The sequence below is a fragment of the Cervus canadensis genome, chromosome 19, assembly GCF_019320065.1.
Source record: "Cervus canadensis isolate Bull #8, Minnesota chromosome 19, ASM1932006v1, whole genome shotgun sequence".
Lineage (NCBI taxonomy): Eukaryota > Metazoa > Chordata > Mammalia > Artiodactyla > Cervidae > Cervus > Cervus canadensis.
The window spans coordinates 18,668,836-18,684,848 of record NC_057404.1 but is presented as its reverse complement, the minus strand read 5'-3'; the positions used below and the strand labels follow the sequence as shown (position 1 = coordinate 18,684,848).

The window sequence follows — 16,013 nt, the reverse complement described above, 5'->3', positions numbered from 1 at the left end:
GGAAAAATCAAGAAGAATCTCACTCAGAGTCTGTTTTCTTGAAATTTACATTTGGTCTGTAGGTGTTAATTTATCTACTTTCTGGTGTGTGAGAAGCAGGAAAAAATTAAATATAGGTGATATAAAACAGACTATAAGAGGCAGATGTGCTCATAACAATGAGAAATAACTGGCATAAAGAAGATGTCTGAAAACCTTTTTTAAAATGGTGTAATTACTTAAAAAATGAATGTATAGTTATAGTATATAGTTCCCAGCAGAGTCTATATAGTGTATAGTTCCCAGCAGAGTCTTCTGGGAACATTAGAAGGGGTAATAGAACAAGTATTCTCCCTGTTTTGGATACTTCTTCATATCCTGTCCATAAACAAACAAACCAAAAAACAGATTATGAGAAAAATGTAATCCATTTCAGTTGGTACACGCCCTGGGTTTTTGTCTCTCAGTTGAGTCTGGCTATTTTAAAATGTGAAAATGCAGTATTGCAACATAAGAGAGATGTAAGCTCCCTCTCACCCTCTGGCTTTTTACAACCTTGCTTAGTGAGTTTAAGATGTACTTAAACCTTTAACTTTTGTTTGAGTGTTAGAAATATCATTTTAGACTGTGATTTTACAAAGAGTATAATTCAGATTGCTTTTTTCTTTTAATTCTGGTACTAAAAAATCTTAATTTCTTTTTTTAAAAAAACAATTTAAATACTTTTAAAAAAGAGAAATTTCTCTTTCTCTCTCCAACCTCTGCCACTTTCCTTTGCATCTCTTTCCACCTCCCTCTCCTCTGCTCCTTTTCTTTTCTTTTTTCCTCCCTCCTTCCCAGGTTCGAATGGCTCTAAAAAAGGCGGAAAAAGAATTTGAACTCAGAAGCAGCTGGTCTGTTCCAGATGCACTTCAAAAATGGCTTCAGCTAACACATGAAGTGGAAGTCCAGTACTACAATATAAAAAGACAGAATGCTGAAATGCAGCTAGCTATTGCTAAGGATGAGGTATTCGACTACATTGCAGAACTTACTAACATTTCTAAAGGGATTAACCAGTTGGTGTACAAAGGCCTGAATAAAATTTTTAGTATCACAGATTCTTTCATGAGTTGGAACTTAGTGGGTAGATTGACTCTTGTAATCATAGGCTGTAGAGTAAAGTTACTTTTGTAAGAGAAGGGTAAACCTGTCAGAATGACCTTAGTATCATTTAAAAATCACCCCTACTATCATGATCATAAATGTTTTATACAGAGCTTTTCTCCTCTAGGTTGCTGCTTCATATCTGATTCAGGTTAGTAGTTACTGGAAATTAATGTCTGACTATTAATAATTGCGTGAAATTATTGAGTCTTATTCTGATTTCTAGTGAAAAAGAACAATAAAAAACTCAGTGCATTCACTAACACCTCCATTGCAGTAGGATATAGTTTATGTTCTTCTAGTTTTAAATAGAAGATTCAGGTCTTTCTGATCCATGGAAATAAAGAGAAAAAATTCTCCAGAACAAAGTTTGGCTTAGGAAAGCATGCTTTCTCCTCATCTGTTTTCCTTTTTTTAGAAAATAGGGCTATGTATTAGCTAATAATTCTCCATTGATTTTATAATTGTTAATATATTCAAGAGAAAATAAACCTTATTAGTGTGTGTATTTTTTCCCAAACTGAGCCTTATTTTTCTCTCCTTGGGCTTTTAGGCAGAGAAAATTAAAAAGAAGAGGAGCACAGTCTTTGGAACTCTACATGTTGCACATAGCTCCTCCTTAGATGAGGTAGACCACAAAATTCTGGAAGCAAAGTAAGAATCTTATTGCAGTTATCTGTCTATTTTTATTGTGTAGAAATAAAATTTATAGACAATTTGTTTTAATTTGTAATTATAGACAATTTTTAATTTTAATTTGTAATTTACAGACAGTTTATGTTTTAATTTGTCATTTAATCATGTACTATTATATCCTTTATGCTCATTCTAAGAGGGGATAATTTCTTCTGGAAATTGGCTAACTGCCTTGGTCTGCTCATATAGTTGCCTATTTTCAGTGCTGTATTAAAGACTTTTTGATGGAGGAAGTAATTCCTATATTGACTTTTCCAGGAAAGCTCTTTCTGAGTTGACAACTTGTTTACGAGAACGACTTTTTCGCTGGCAGCAGATAGAGAAGATCTGTGGCTTTCAGATAGCCCATAACTCGGGACTCCCCAGCCTCACCTCTTCGCTTTATTGTGATCACAGCTGGGTGGTGATGCCCAGAGTCTCCATTCCACCCTATCCCATAGCTGGAGGAGTAGATGACTTAGATGAAGATACACCCCCAATAGTGTCACAGTTTCCCGGTAAGTGGTTAGTTCAAAAAAGAGTTGATACAATTTAAAAATTAACTTTGTACCATACCTTTTATGAATCATTTGCTTTGAAGTCTGTAATAAAAATTTAGTTAATTCTTCATTTTTTTTTCTTATTGTTCATTGTGTTTGCTGTTTGAGAATAGTATATAAGGTATGTGTGGTACACATATGTATGTATGCATATATAATAGCATATCATACATGCTAAGTCATTGTATGAATGAAATGCTGAACTTTGAGGCAAAACATCCTTTCATATGATAGCATTATCTATAGTAGAAACTAAAAATTAGTGGAAGACCTTAGAAACCTAAGTTCCAATCCTAGCTCTGCCACTCATTAACCAACTCTGTGACTTTGAGCCAATCAATTTAAATTGAGTTGCTGTCCCAATAGGTAAGTTTCATAGTATTTTGTTCTGCTTTTCCAATTCTGTCTTTTTATTTGAGAGTATTATCCTGCTATATTTAACTCATAAAGCACTAAATCCATTCACCTTTAAACAAAATTAAATGTGTTTATGTTTATAAAATATATTTTTTTGTTGCTAGAAGTGGTGCTTCTCCCAGAGGTGGTTTTAACATGTACAATTTTCATTATAATTGCTTTGTTATGCTGTATTCTTTGAAGATGTTTACAATGTTAAGAGTACATTTTGGTAGAAAGGTAAAGTCTTAATATTTTAGAATTTATTAATGTTTGGAACTGTTGCAAAATTACAGAGATTAAATTTAAAATATGTATTTCTTACATTAGAAATTATTTGAAGAATTATTTATCCTTATTATTTCCTGTCTGATATATTTTCCCAATCTTTGTAACCATTTTGAAACAGTATATATAGAACAAGATTCCAAAGAATGGAGCTCAAAGTTTAATCATTGATCAGTTGAAAACTTACACAGAAATTTGAGACAAATCATGATATATGACCATTTTCCAGTTTAAATTTTTCTGTCCAGTTGTTAGAGCTTTCCTAATAGTTAAGATTTAGAAAGTGTTCTAATTTTAAAGCAATTTTATGAAATAAAGCCCTGATTTGCAAATAATTAGTCAGTGACCTATTTGCTTGTGTTCACATCTGTGATTTTAATTACCTAATTTAATCGTAGACAGATAATACAAGCAGACTGGGGAGAACACTAACCTCTGACAAGAGGAGCAGGGGAGAGGGCAGATTGTATGCAGTGTTCACTGCATTTACATACTGCCCGAGCGTGACCTCAGTCATTTCACCTGCCCCGTGCTGCAGAATAGTGATGATTGCAAAGTTTTATCTAGATGTGGGCCAGCTCTGCCAACAGCTTGTGTTTGTCTGAACCATGTGCTGTTAGGCTGCCTTTAAGCTTGCCATGTGCAGTACTGATTCATAAGTATATGGTTTTGTTTGAAAATAATAGCTTTTTAGTTACAGTTTCTCCTTAGAAACATTATTCAGTATCAGAAGTATATATATATATGTATTCCCTAAAGTTAACCAGTTTTTTTCTTTCCTTTTTTTTAAAGTGCTTTTTGATAGGGACAAGATATCCACATATGCATTTAAAACAAAACTTACAACTAAATGTGAATAATTTCTTAGTGATTGTGATATACAAAGAAATTTGAACTTTTAAAAATAGGAAAGTACAAGAACTGATTTTAAATTCAGTATGATGTTTTAGAAATGGTGAAATTTGTTATCTCTGAAAAATAAGTTATACCAGAGACTACACTTTGAGAGCTTTGTCTCCACCCGGTGGCAAAAAAGTAACACTCCACTCTGTTTAGTGACAGACCTGATAGATAAACTCTTGGCAGCAGCACTAGGGTCTAGGGTAGAAGGAAGGATCTTCATTGTATATCCTTTAAAGCAGTTTTAAATCTGCACCATGGATGTGTGGTAAATTGTCTAAGTGTGAAGTGATGACAAGGAAGCCTGCCTATGGTATGTTAAGTGCCAAATAAAAGATTAAAAACTATATCCAGAATAATATTGTATATATTTAAATAAATAAATAAATACAAATGTACAAATAAAAAAAGAAAATATTATCATAGGTTAGCTCTGTGTGGATAGGAGAACAGGTAATAGTTGTTTTCCTATGATCTTTATAGTATCTACCAAATATTTACAGTGAAATTGTCGTAGCAATTTATTTAAAATTTCTTACCATAAAGCTCTTCAGATATGCTTTAAAATGCTGAAAATAAATTACTTATTTACTACGAAGATAACATTTTGCTTTATCCATCTTTCTTTTTCTCTGAAAAAGAAAATGTCGTCTCTCCTTCCTACTAAAAGTGTTGTGTTGTTGTGTGTCTCCAAAGCGTGTTGTACTTTCATTACATGCAGCTATAGCTGTAAGCAGTAGATGCAATTGGTTGTTTAAAAATGTACATAAATATTATCAAGCTGTAGGTATCATTTCACAACTTGTTGCTCACAAATATGTTTCAGAGAATTTCCATGTTTATATACAGATTAATTAAATTCACTAAAATGGTTTAATATGAGTTAACCACAGTATATTTATTTATATGTTATAATAAATTAAGATCATGGCATCCAGTCCCATCACTTCACGGCAAATAGAAGGGGAAAAAGTGGAAGCAGTGACAGATTTTATTTTCTTAGGCTCCAAAATCACTGTGGATGGTGGCTATAGTCACAGAATTAAAAGATGCTTTTTCCTTGGAAGGAGAGCTATGACAAACTTAGGCAGCATATAAAAAAACAGAGACATCACTTTGCCAACAAGGTCTGTGTAGTCAAAGCTATGGTTTTTCCAGTGGTCATGTATAGATATGAGAGCTGGACTGTAAAGAAGGCTGAGCGCTGAAGAATTAATGCTTTCAAATTATGGTGCTAGAGAAAACTCTTGAGTCCCTTGGACTCCAAGGAGATCAAACTAGTCAATCCTAAAGGAATTAACCCTGAATATGCACTGGAAGGGCTGATGCTGAAACTGAAGCCCCAGTACTCTGGCCAACTGATGCGTAGAGCTTGCTCATTGGAAAAGACCCTGATGCTGGTAAAGATTGAAGGCCAAAAAAGAAGAGGGGAGCAGAGGATGAGATGGTTAGATAGCATCACCAACTCAGTGGACATGAGTTTGAGCAAACTTCAGGAAACAGCGAAGGACAGGGAAGTCTGGCATGCTGCAGTCCGTGGGTTTGGAAAAGAGTCGGACACGCCTTAATGACTGAACACACACACAATAGTAAACTACAGTTTATCCATTTTTCTGCCAAGATAGGTTCTTTCTGCTCTTTTGCTCTTGCAAACAACACTGCAGTGAGTATCCTTACCTCTGTCTCCTTCTTTCTGACTTGGAGAGTTTCTCTGGGTGGACATCTAGAAATCTCTCAGTTGTTGGGAAGGCATTTCTTAAGAGTTGTTGCCAAGTTGTTTTCAAAATGGTTTATGAATTTTCAGTCTTCCCATTTTGCTAATATATGATATTATGGCTATGGATTTCCCTCAGAGAACCACTTTAACTGAACCTACAGGTTTTAATATGTGTAGTTTGATTGTCATCTAGTTTTAAAAATGTTTCCAACTTTTCAACATGTCTCTTCCTTGAGATATTAATTACCTGGGAGTATATGTTTTAGTTTCCAAATGTAGTGTGTTTGTTTTGTTGTTTATTTGGTCCTTAGTTTTTTTAAAAATATCTTTACTTATCAATTTCTAATTGTATTGTGGTTAGAGATTTGTATCTATATAACATTTATTCTTTGGTATCTCCTGGGACTTGGTTCATAACCTAGCATTTATTTGATTGAATATTTAAAATTTTGCACACATATCTGAAAACTATTTTCTTAGTTGTTAGTTATAGGGTACTACATTGTTAGTTAAATCATGTATTAGTTATGAAAAATCTTCTATATACCAACATTTTTCTCTACTTTTCTATCAGTTACAGAAAGATGTGTTAAGAGCTCTCATATTTATCAGTTTATTCTTGTGATTCTGCTCATTTCTGTTTTGTATAGTTTGAACCAAGTTACACGGTAAATACAAGTTTACTGTATCGTTTTAGAAGATTATTCTTTTATGATTATGCAGAGACTGCTTTACAGCTAACAGTACTTTTTGCCTTCAAGTTTGTATTATCTGATATTAAAATTGCTAAAAGAGCTTTCTTTTCATTAATATTTGCCAATATAATCTCTTCTCTTTTACTTAAAGTTTTTTCCAACATCAGGCTCTAGAATATGTCTGCATAAGAAATAGCAGTAACTGTTACTCTATTGCATTCTCTTTGAGGATCTCTGTTGCCAGCTGTGGTCAACTTAATCCAATTACATTTAATCTGCTTGCTGATCCATTTGGATTTATTTCTGGCATATTATTTTGTCTATTTCCTACACCTCTTCTCAGCTTCTCTATCATTCTCCTAAGGTTCTTCAGATGCTTTAATTTTAGACACTCCCCTCCCCATCTTATATATTAATGTTGTCTAGTATTTTCTTTTGAATACCCTGCAAAAATCATTTTTTATTGTTTTATTCCATCATTGTTGAGAAATATGTGTTTCTTTGTTCATTGTAGTTTCTTCATTCTTTCCTTTTTTCTTCTTCCTTAGAAATATATTTTTTGATAAAAGTTCTTTCAGGGAGTGACTGGGAGTGGTAAATTTTTTGTCTTTGCCTGAAAATGTCTTTTTTTTACTCTCACTTTAGAATAGTTATTTAATAGGATATCAAATTCTAAATTGATAATTATTTCTCTCATAGCATTTTGAGAGCATTTTCTGGCTCCTTATTGTTCCTGCTGAGAAGTTTTAGTAAGATAGATTGTTCTCATTTCTTTTTAGTTAATCTCTTATTTCTCTCATTGCCTAGAGAATGTTTTCATTTTCTTTTATTATATAGTTCTGTTGTAATATAATTAGGTATAGAATTTTCCCCAGATACTTGGTATGCTTTTGAATCTGAAGATGTATATCTCTTTTCAATTATGGAAAATTATTAGTAATTTTCTCTTTGAATAGTATTTTTTTTTCTCTCTTTACTCCTACTGTAATATTAGCCATATAGAAATATAAGACTAATATTAGCCTCTAGTTACATGTTAGATTTTATTTTATCTTCCATATCTCTTAACCTTTCTTTTTATCGAATTGTGCTGCATGCAGAGAAATTTCCTTAGATTTGTCTTCTAAATTACTTATTCTTTCTGCAGCTCTAAGTTTGTTTAACCTGTTCCTTGAATTTTTAATTTCAGTGACTTTTCATTTCTCTTCTCCTTGATTCTTCATAAAATCTACTTGTTTTTTTAATGGTTTTCCTCTTCTCATATTTTCAGTTTTTGTTTTATAATTTAATGACCTTAAACATCTTATTTTTTAGTTTTATTTGATAATTGTATTACTTGGTGTTCTTGATGAATTATTGCACCTGTTTCTTGAGTTTGCATAGCAGATGGCTTCTCCTGTTTTAAAGTGTTTTACTGAACTATCTTAAAAGGATTTGCTTTTTTTTCTTGCTCCTGGGAAACACTTTGTGAGGAGCTCCTCAATAGAATTTCTTTTGCTCTGGCAGTAGTTTCAAGGGCTTCACCTACTCAGGACCATCCTTTTCTTTTTTGGTTAACTTCTTGAATTTGAGTTTCACAGACTTTTGTAGTAGTGAAAACTTGATCTCCAGGGTAATATGAGTTAGCTTGTACTGAGTTTGAGTATTGAACACCCAGAGTACTGATGTTTTCACAAGAACCTTTTTAGATTCCTATGTCGACAGAACATGCATTGAAGGAAGTTCCTTTGTTCATTGGTCAGATTTTTTTTCCAATACACCCTCCCATTGAGGAGGGTGGTGGCCCTTCGAGGACCAGGCTTTTATCCAGAACACTCACTCTGGATTCCTTTTCCTCCCCTTATGTGGGCTCTAGCCGTCATTTATAGCCCCAAATTAATACCCAAACCCTTAAATTACTGAGACTGAGCCGCTCCCACAGCAGTTCCCACGTCACTCACAAGCCTATTGGCTCTGGCTTTAGTCTTTCTGTTTGGCATCTGAGAATTTTCTCTCCTTTCAAACTCAGCTATGCACTTAAAACTATTGTTTTATTTTATTCCACATATTGAAGTATTTGAGGATATTTAAAATGTGTGATTGGGGGCTGAGAGGTTGGGAATGGTGGTCAGGTTATCTTTGACTGCCATATTGCTAGAACCAGACGTCCAATGACTTATGATTTTTGGTTGTTGGTGGTAGGGGGACCCCCTTATTCAAAACAGAATCTTACCTTCTTTGTCATAAGGACATAACAGTTTGCAGAATAGCATCATATTAAACCACTGTGCTTCTGTATGTAACTACTGATACTAGAATGAAAAATTATCTCAGAAATAAATTTCTGTATAGTAAACTTATAGTGTTTCACTTAACTACTCTGATAAATCACAGGATGGGATAGCTGTAGACTTTCATTGAGAATTAATAATTGCCTGGAGATATTATTAAACATACTCACCTATGTATAGAAGAGTTTGTTACCCAAGGTCAAAATGAACTGGTTTTTAATCCTACTTGAGTTTTATGGTGTTATAACTGAGTGCAGCCCTCTATAAACCTCATTAAGCCACAAGGAAGAAGGACCCTCAACTATACCTCTAATGGAAGGATTTGTACATTTCTTTAGGTGAAAGAGATGACAACATATGTGAGAAGAAAATTTTTCAAAAGAATTGTAGAGTTGTAAACAATTCCATATGTGACCCATGTACTGGTTCTTATCTTTGTTATATTCTTTATTGGATTACTTAGAATATATTTAATTTTTTTCTTAATCCTTCTTAGCGACATATCTTTCCATATTTGTGAGTAAGACTCATTTTTTGCAAGCAGGGAATCCTAATTCTTCTCAGTCTTTCTCATCACTCCTAGTCATGGCTGAATGTGGCTACATTTTACTGTATATATCAAATAACCAGTGGCTGATGAGAATGGCTGCATCATATGCTAAGAGTTGTAGAACTTAATTATCTGTGTCAGCCTGGATACATTCCTTTAGTATTTGTAGGATGTTTAGTTCTTCTTTGGTGAAGTGATATTGGACTTTGGAAGATTCCGATATTGGAAATCTTCTAGTTCTGTAATATATGAATCATAGGTAAGTAAAATTCTAACTGTTGGCCTACTAAATTATAAGTGTTTTTATATGGTATAATTTGTGCTTCAAAAAAGCCTTGTATGGAGGTCGTCCATTATGGAGGTAGTCAGATATTATGAATATATTCCCTTCAGTTTCACCTCCTTTTTTTTTTTTTTTAGTCCATCAAGATACTTCATTGGCTGTTTCTGTTTGAGTTGTTCATTGATTCACTCTCTGAATTCATTCAGTTTACTGATTCACTCAGTACATACTTACTGTGTGTCTGCTTTTTTGCCTGGCTCTGTGCTCGTTGTTGGGATGCCGTGCTGAACGTTTTACACAGTTAACTTCCTTCATGAAACATGCGGTCTGATGGGAGACCAGCAAGAGCAATGCAATGAGAAAAGCTTCATGCTGCGGAAATAGACTGTGGTATTGCCATGTGAGCACGAGGGGGAAATGCTGACCTTAGGTTTGGAGGGGCCAGGAGAGCTCCTGGAGGAGCTGCTTTTTAAGCAAAAACCTGAAATAGGAGGTCAAGGGAGAGATGAGATGAGGAATGAGAGTGTGAAGTGAGTATCTTTTTCCTAGTATTCTCATAACAGAGAAGAGGGACCCCAGTTCCAAATTAGAGGCTAGATAAATAGAGCATTCTAAGCCATGTTAAGGTGTTTGGCTTTATCCTAATCCTAGAATTAATGAGAATCAAGTGTTCTAGGCAATAAAATGTCAAATTCCTTTTCCGTCATAAAGAGATTGTGTAGGCTGCTGCATGAAGAGTTAGTTGGAGGAGAAAGATCGGTTATTAGTCTGGTACAGTAGTTCAGCATAATGCAGTGGTGGTGGAGGGGGGAGTGGACCGATGTGAGAGATATTGAGGAGGTAGAATTGGAAACACTTTATGATTAACTAGATGTAGATTATGGAGGAGGCACTGGCAGCCCACTCCAGTCCTCTTGCCTGGAAAATCCCATGGACGGGGGAGGGGGAGCCTGGTAGGTCGCACAGAGTCGGACACGACTGACGTGACTTAGCAGCAGCAGATGTAGATTATAATGAAGGAAGAAGAGTCAAGAATATCTGGTGTGTCCAATTCATATAACCAGGTGAGGTGTGATGGCTCTTTTTTATTTTTTATTTTTTTCCTTTTTAACCAAGATAAAGAACATAGAAGGAGGAGTGTGTTTGGAAGGAAAATGTTGAATTCAGTATGGACATCTGTGGAATACTTAAATGTCCATTAGGCAGGTGAATGTGAAGTTCCGGAGTTTAGAAAAAAGATGAAAGCAGGAGTCACAGATTTGGACTTCTCTTGACTTTGCAAAGGATAGTTGAAGTAATGGGAGTGGATGAAATTTGTTGAGAAGGAAAAGTGGAACAAGAATGGAACAAGGCCTAGAATAGAACTTTGAAGCGGTGAGTGAAGGAAGAGGTAAGAAGATGGTTGGAGAAGTCGAGGAAAGGACAAACTAGTGACGTCATGTGCTCATTCAATGATAAGAAAGGATGGAGATACTCACTGAACTTAGCAGTGAGGAAGTTTATCGTAACTTTGTTAACAATAGTTGTGGCGAAATCATATGGAAGCACTTTACCATTTCTTTCCTGAGTGAGTGAAGATAAAGTACAGCAGAAAGCAACACTAATCATTTACATAAAAAGAAAGAGATGTCAGCCGAAAACAGCCTGAGGGTAGAGGTTTTGTTGTCACTGTTACGGTTTATCTGTTCCTCAGGTTTGTTTTTTCAACTTTTATTTTTAAGTGCTGATGGGAAATGGAAGATGAGAAGATGAAGATTAAAGGCAGCAGAAGGGACAATCCGTAGAATAGGGTCATGGAGCTGAGGGTCGAGAATGGGACAGGTAGTGGAAGGAATAGAACGTGAGAGCTTGAAAGGTCGAAATGTGATCAGTCTAGATTATCTGATATCTGAAACTTACTATTTCAAAAATGGAGTTTTGAATAATAGTAAGACCAAGGCATGAGAATGGGTGGTAGAGTAGAATAGAGGTGAATGTCTGGTGAGAAGAGATGAGAACCATGATTGGTTAAGGTGATGGTCTTACGGATGAGATGGGTCAAGTTGATGAGCGGTTGGATGAACTGGGAAGAGAATGACTGAACAGCAAGTGCCTAGTGAAGTGGAGGTAAGAAATTCATGTGTGAGCTTACTAGTGTGAGCAGTGAAAAAACCACGTTTTTATAAAAGGAGTGAGAGTTTACAGACAATATTGGGGAATGAGAAGGCCATCAGTGTGATGTCCTGATGCTACAGATAGGAGTTGTGTAAGAATGAATAGCTTCAGCTTGAGCAGGGTGTTCTTAGGAGAGTTTGTTTCCATTAAGACAAAGAAATGAGGTGCCCATTCATTGAAGATTTAAGCATGTAGGGGAAGTTTGTCTACAATCAGCATAGGTCTGGACTGAGCCTTGGAGCAGATAGAAAGAAGGTAATCTAAGACTTCTGGTTAGTTCCACAATAGTCAGTGTTTAAGAAACAAGTTTTTATCTAACCTTTGCCTAAAAGGTAGTGAGACTATATATACAGTATTTAATGATTCTTGATTTAAAATGTCTCAGTGTTCAAACAAGTTGTGCTGTCTTTATGCTGTGTTGTTTTTAAATACTAGGATTTGTTATCATAGGTAAATATTTAAGCTTTTAGGTTAGTAATGTCAGTCATTATATTAAAACCTCAAGTGTTTATGTTCACTTCTGTTTATTTTTTAGACCTGTTTTTATTTTTGTTACATTTTTTTTTTTTTACTTCTTAGCATTCCTGCGAATCGTAGGTGGTAGAGGATGGTAATACGTGTACAGTTGCTCACTGCAGTGGTGGTGGATTCGCTGGCCACAGGACCGCCAGTTCTCCCCAGTGTGTCTGTGCGGCGTGCGTGAAAGGAGCATTGGGTTTTATGAGCCTTGTCCTTTGTTTCTGCTTGGTTTTCAGGGACCATGGCTAAACCTGCCGCGTCACTGGCCAGAAGCAGCAGCTTGTGTCGCTCCCGCCGTAGCATCATGCCGTCCTCCCCGCAGTCTCAGCGAGCCCAGCTTCCTGCACACGCTCCTCACCCGTCACACGCGCGGCAGCCCCACCACGCGCCGCACACGCCGCACTCATTGCCTTCCCCTGATCCAGATATCCTCTCAGTGTCAAGCTGCCCTGCTCTTTATCGGAATGAAGAGGAGGAGGAGGCCATCTACTTCTCTGCAGAAAAGCAATGGTATTGGCAATGAATGAAGTACAGTATGTGCTTGGCTGGGTGGGTGGGAGGAGCGGGGACGGAGGTGGGTGGGTAGGAGTGGTGTGTGGTATGAAGTTTTTGTTGCTGCATAACACATTACCACGGACTTCGTGGCTTCTAACAACACCCCATTTATTAGCTGTCAGTTCTGTATGCTGAAGTCCAAGCTTGGTGTGGCTGGGTTTTCTGCTCAAGGTCTCACAAGGCTAAAATCGAAGTGTTGGCTGGGCTTTGTTCTTATCTGGAGCTTGCAGGGCCTCATCAAAGTTCACCTGGTTGTGGCCGAGTTTGGTTCCTGTGGTGCTAGGACTGAGGTGCTGGGTTCTGTGCGTGCTCTCAGTTTCCAAAGGCTGCCCGCTATTCCTTGCCATCTATGTGTGGCCTCTATGCCTCCTTTGCTTTGAATCTCTGCCTGCCTTTATCTCTGATCTCTAGACTCAATTTTAAAAGGCTTAGCTGAACAGTAATCTCTCTCTATTAAGATGAACAGATTTGGTCCTTAATTGTACCTGCAAGATCCCTTCATAGCAGCGCCTGTGGTAGTGTTCATAACTAACTGGGAGATGTGTGTGTACCAGGGCTGGGAAGTGGGGAACCATCTTAGAAATCTGCCCACTGCAGACCTAGGATATTTTGAGATATAACTGTCAGGGGCCATTGAACACAGTTGATTCACGTCTCAGAATATAAACCTGTCTAATGAACAGTTCTGTATGTAAACTGTAAAGGCACGAACCTCAGTATACTTGAGCAGAAAGACACATTAAATATGAATGACTCAGGTTTTAAAATATTTGTTGTCACTTAATGATTTGTTCTGTTGCATGCTAGTACTTGGTAGCAAGCACGCAGTTTCAGATGCTAAAGGTTTAGGAACTTAAAGGAGGAACTTATATTCACAACAGCTCCTTTTTTCTTTCTATAAATGGATATAGTGGCAGTGTGTTCCAGTCCAGTGAGACCTCGTGTTGTTGGGGATCTCTCTTTCTAAACCATATTCCTTTTTTGGAGGAGGAATAAGTGACAGGAAAACTGTTAATAGTTTCTGATCCTGCCACTTAATAGCTGTGTGGCCTGACTTCTTACTGCTCTCCTGAGAGAAACAAAGCCAGAGGGAATGGGCTGGACATTTTCCATGAGCCCCGGTGGCTCTCTATCATGTGATTTTTTTTTTTTTTTAACATTGTTTTATTTACCAGTAGAAGTAAAATGTATGATTAGCAGGTGATCAGTATGGCATATTCCTAAGGAGATAGAACAAGTTTTGTATCCTCACTGCTACTGAGAATTTGATGCAGCTTTGCTTGGTTAATACTTTATAGCTAGCTTTTTTGGTCTAGCCTTTGCAGTGTAACTGTAGTCACCAGTAAGATGGCTTTACTGACAAAACTAATTCTGTGTGGCTTACAGAAATTGGTAGGAAAACTCTAGAATTAAAATTCTTGTCTAGAATTTTTTGCAGTGATGGAAATGTTCAGTCCTTGTTTCAAAGAGCACTGTCAGAAATTCACAGCTCGCTGATAAATATGAGAAGAATTTAGATTCAGAAAACGTCCTCTTCTCTATTTTAGTCTTTTAAGTGTTGAACCACCAGAATCCTTACAAAATGATAATAAATAAAGCATTTGCTATTTACTGATCTTTTATGTTCTACACATTACTACATGTACACACTCATTTAAACCTTACTTTAAGTCTTGTTATACATGCATTAAACTTACATAAATTCAACTACATATCAATATGGAGAAAAAAAGGTAGAAAAATGACATAAATTGTATATACAGTTAAGTTCAACATTCCAAAGAATATATGTTGTAGAAAAAAATGGGAGATTTTAAGGTGAACTGGACCTATATTCCAAATCTGACTAAGTTATACAGAAGAAGCAACACTTCAGGTTATTATTGTTTTGAAATTAGGATGTGAGAACTAGAAGAAATACTAGAAGTTAATAAAATTCTCTTACTTTGACAGGAAAATTGAGATCGGAATAAGTGATTTGTTCAAGGCTGTACAGCTAATTAATGGCAGGACCAGGACAGGAATCTAGGTTTCCTAACTTAGACCAGTATTCTTTTTACACATTATTTAGATTTTAGAAACTAGACTTTGGAATATTTTTAACCTAGTTTAGAATTTCATACACAAAGCAGCCAAACTACATAACAGAATAAAGAGTAAATTCATAAAATTTTAACTAAATCAGCTTCTGATTCGGGAAACTGAACAGCTTCTAGGAATGGTGATATATATATATATATATATATATATATATATATGCTGTTTGATTAATGGAAATCTACTCCAGAAAGAAGCCTTGCAGAAAAGTCCTTACCAGTGATTGATTTCTGAGTCATTTCTTCCTGTCTGAACTGCCTCTTGCCCCCTGTTAGCACTATCCATTATCAAGTTGTAAAAGCTTTTGAAAAAGTATGTAGTACATGTAACTGTATAAAATGAAAGCATCATTTAAATCTCTTATTTTCGAGACACAGATGTACAGAACAGACTTTTGGACTCTGTGGGAGAAGGCGAGGGTGGGATGTTTCGAGAGAACAGCATTGAAACATGTATATTATCTATAGTGAAACAGATCACCAGCCCAGGTTGGATGCATGAGACAAGTGCTCGGGCCTGGTGCACTGGAAGACCCAGAGGGATGGGATAGAGAGGGGGTGGGAGAGGGGATCGGGATGGAATACATGTAAATCCATAGCTGATTCATGTCAAATGGACACCCACTACAATATTGTAAAGTAATTAGCCTCCAACTAATAAAAATACATGAAAAAAAAAAAAATCTGAAAAAAAAAAAAAAAAATCTCTTATTTTCCCAGGAGATTTTCTGCCTTCTGAGACCTTGTGGTGTAATAGACAATCTGCACATACATGTATGTGTAAAGTTCATAGAAAGACTAAATACATTTAGCAATCTAATATGTATCTAAAGTATGATATTAAGATATATGTCAGAAGCCATAAACATGCATCTCATAATGTGAATCATGATAGTAATCATAGGTCTTCCAAGGTGAGAGATGATTTACTTCATTCACTCTGTAAATGTGAATTTAGTCCTTGCTGTGTGTTGTATACTTGCTAAAAACTTGAGCTGCCAAGACAGGTGAGACAAGGTCCTGGCCTAGTTCCAGCTGGTGGATTATGATCATATGTGTTCCTGCCTTTCTGTCTTCAGTTCTTTTCCTTCTCTCACCTAATTTCTTTTGCCAGTTACTTTTTTTACTCTGATCCTACCTTGACTGTACTTTCCATTTTGTAGTCATTCCTTTCATAGAGTGAGTGCTGTTCATCTCACCTGGATGGTACATACGGAAATGAATATAACA

General features: G+C 36.1%; 1 protein-coding gene across 2 annotated transcripts in view; it reads left to right on the top strand.

Moving 5' to 3' along the window:
• STIM2 (stromal interaction molecule 2) overlaps positions 1-16,013 on the top strand; it is a 166,578-nt gene that overhangs the window by 147,492 nt on the left and 3,073 nt on the right. Inside the window, exons 8-12 of one of the 2 annotated variants that reach the window (XM_043438288.1) lie at positions 820-987; positions 1,253-1,276; positions 1,679-1,779; positions 2,080-2,318; positions 12,369-12,642. In XM_043438288.1, the coding sequence (XP_043294223.1) occupies positions 820-987; positions 1,253-1,276; positions 1,679-1,779; positions 2,080-2,318; positions 12,369-12,642 (806 nt within the window). The remainder of the gene's footprint in view (positions 1-819; positions 988-1,252; positions 1,277-1,678; positions 1,780-2,079; positions 2,319-12,368; positions 12,643-16,013) is intronic. The other variant, XM_043438289.1, reaches the window with a different exon arrangement.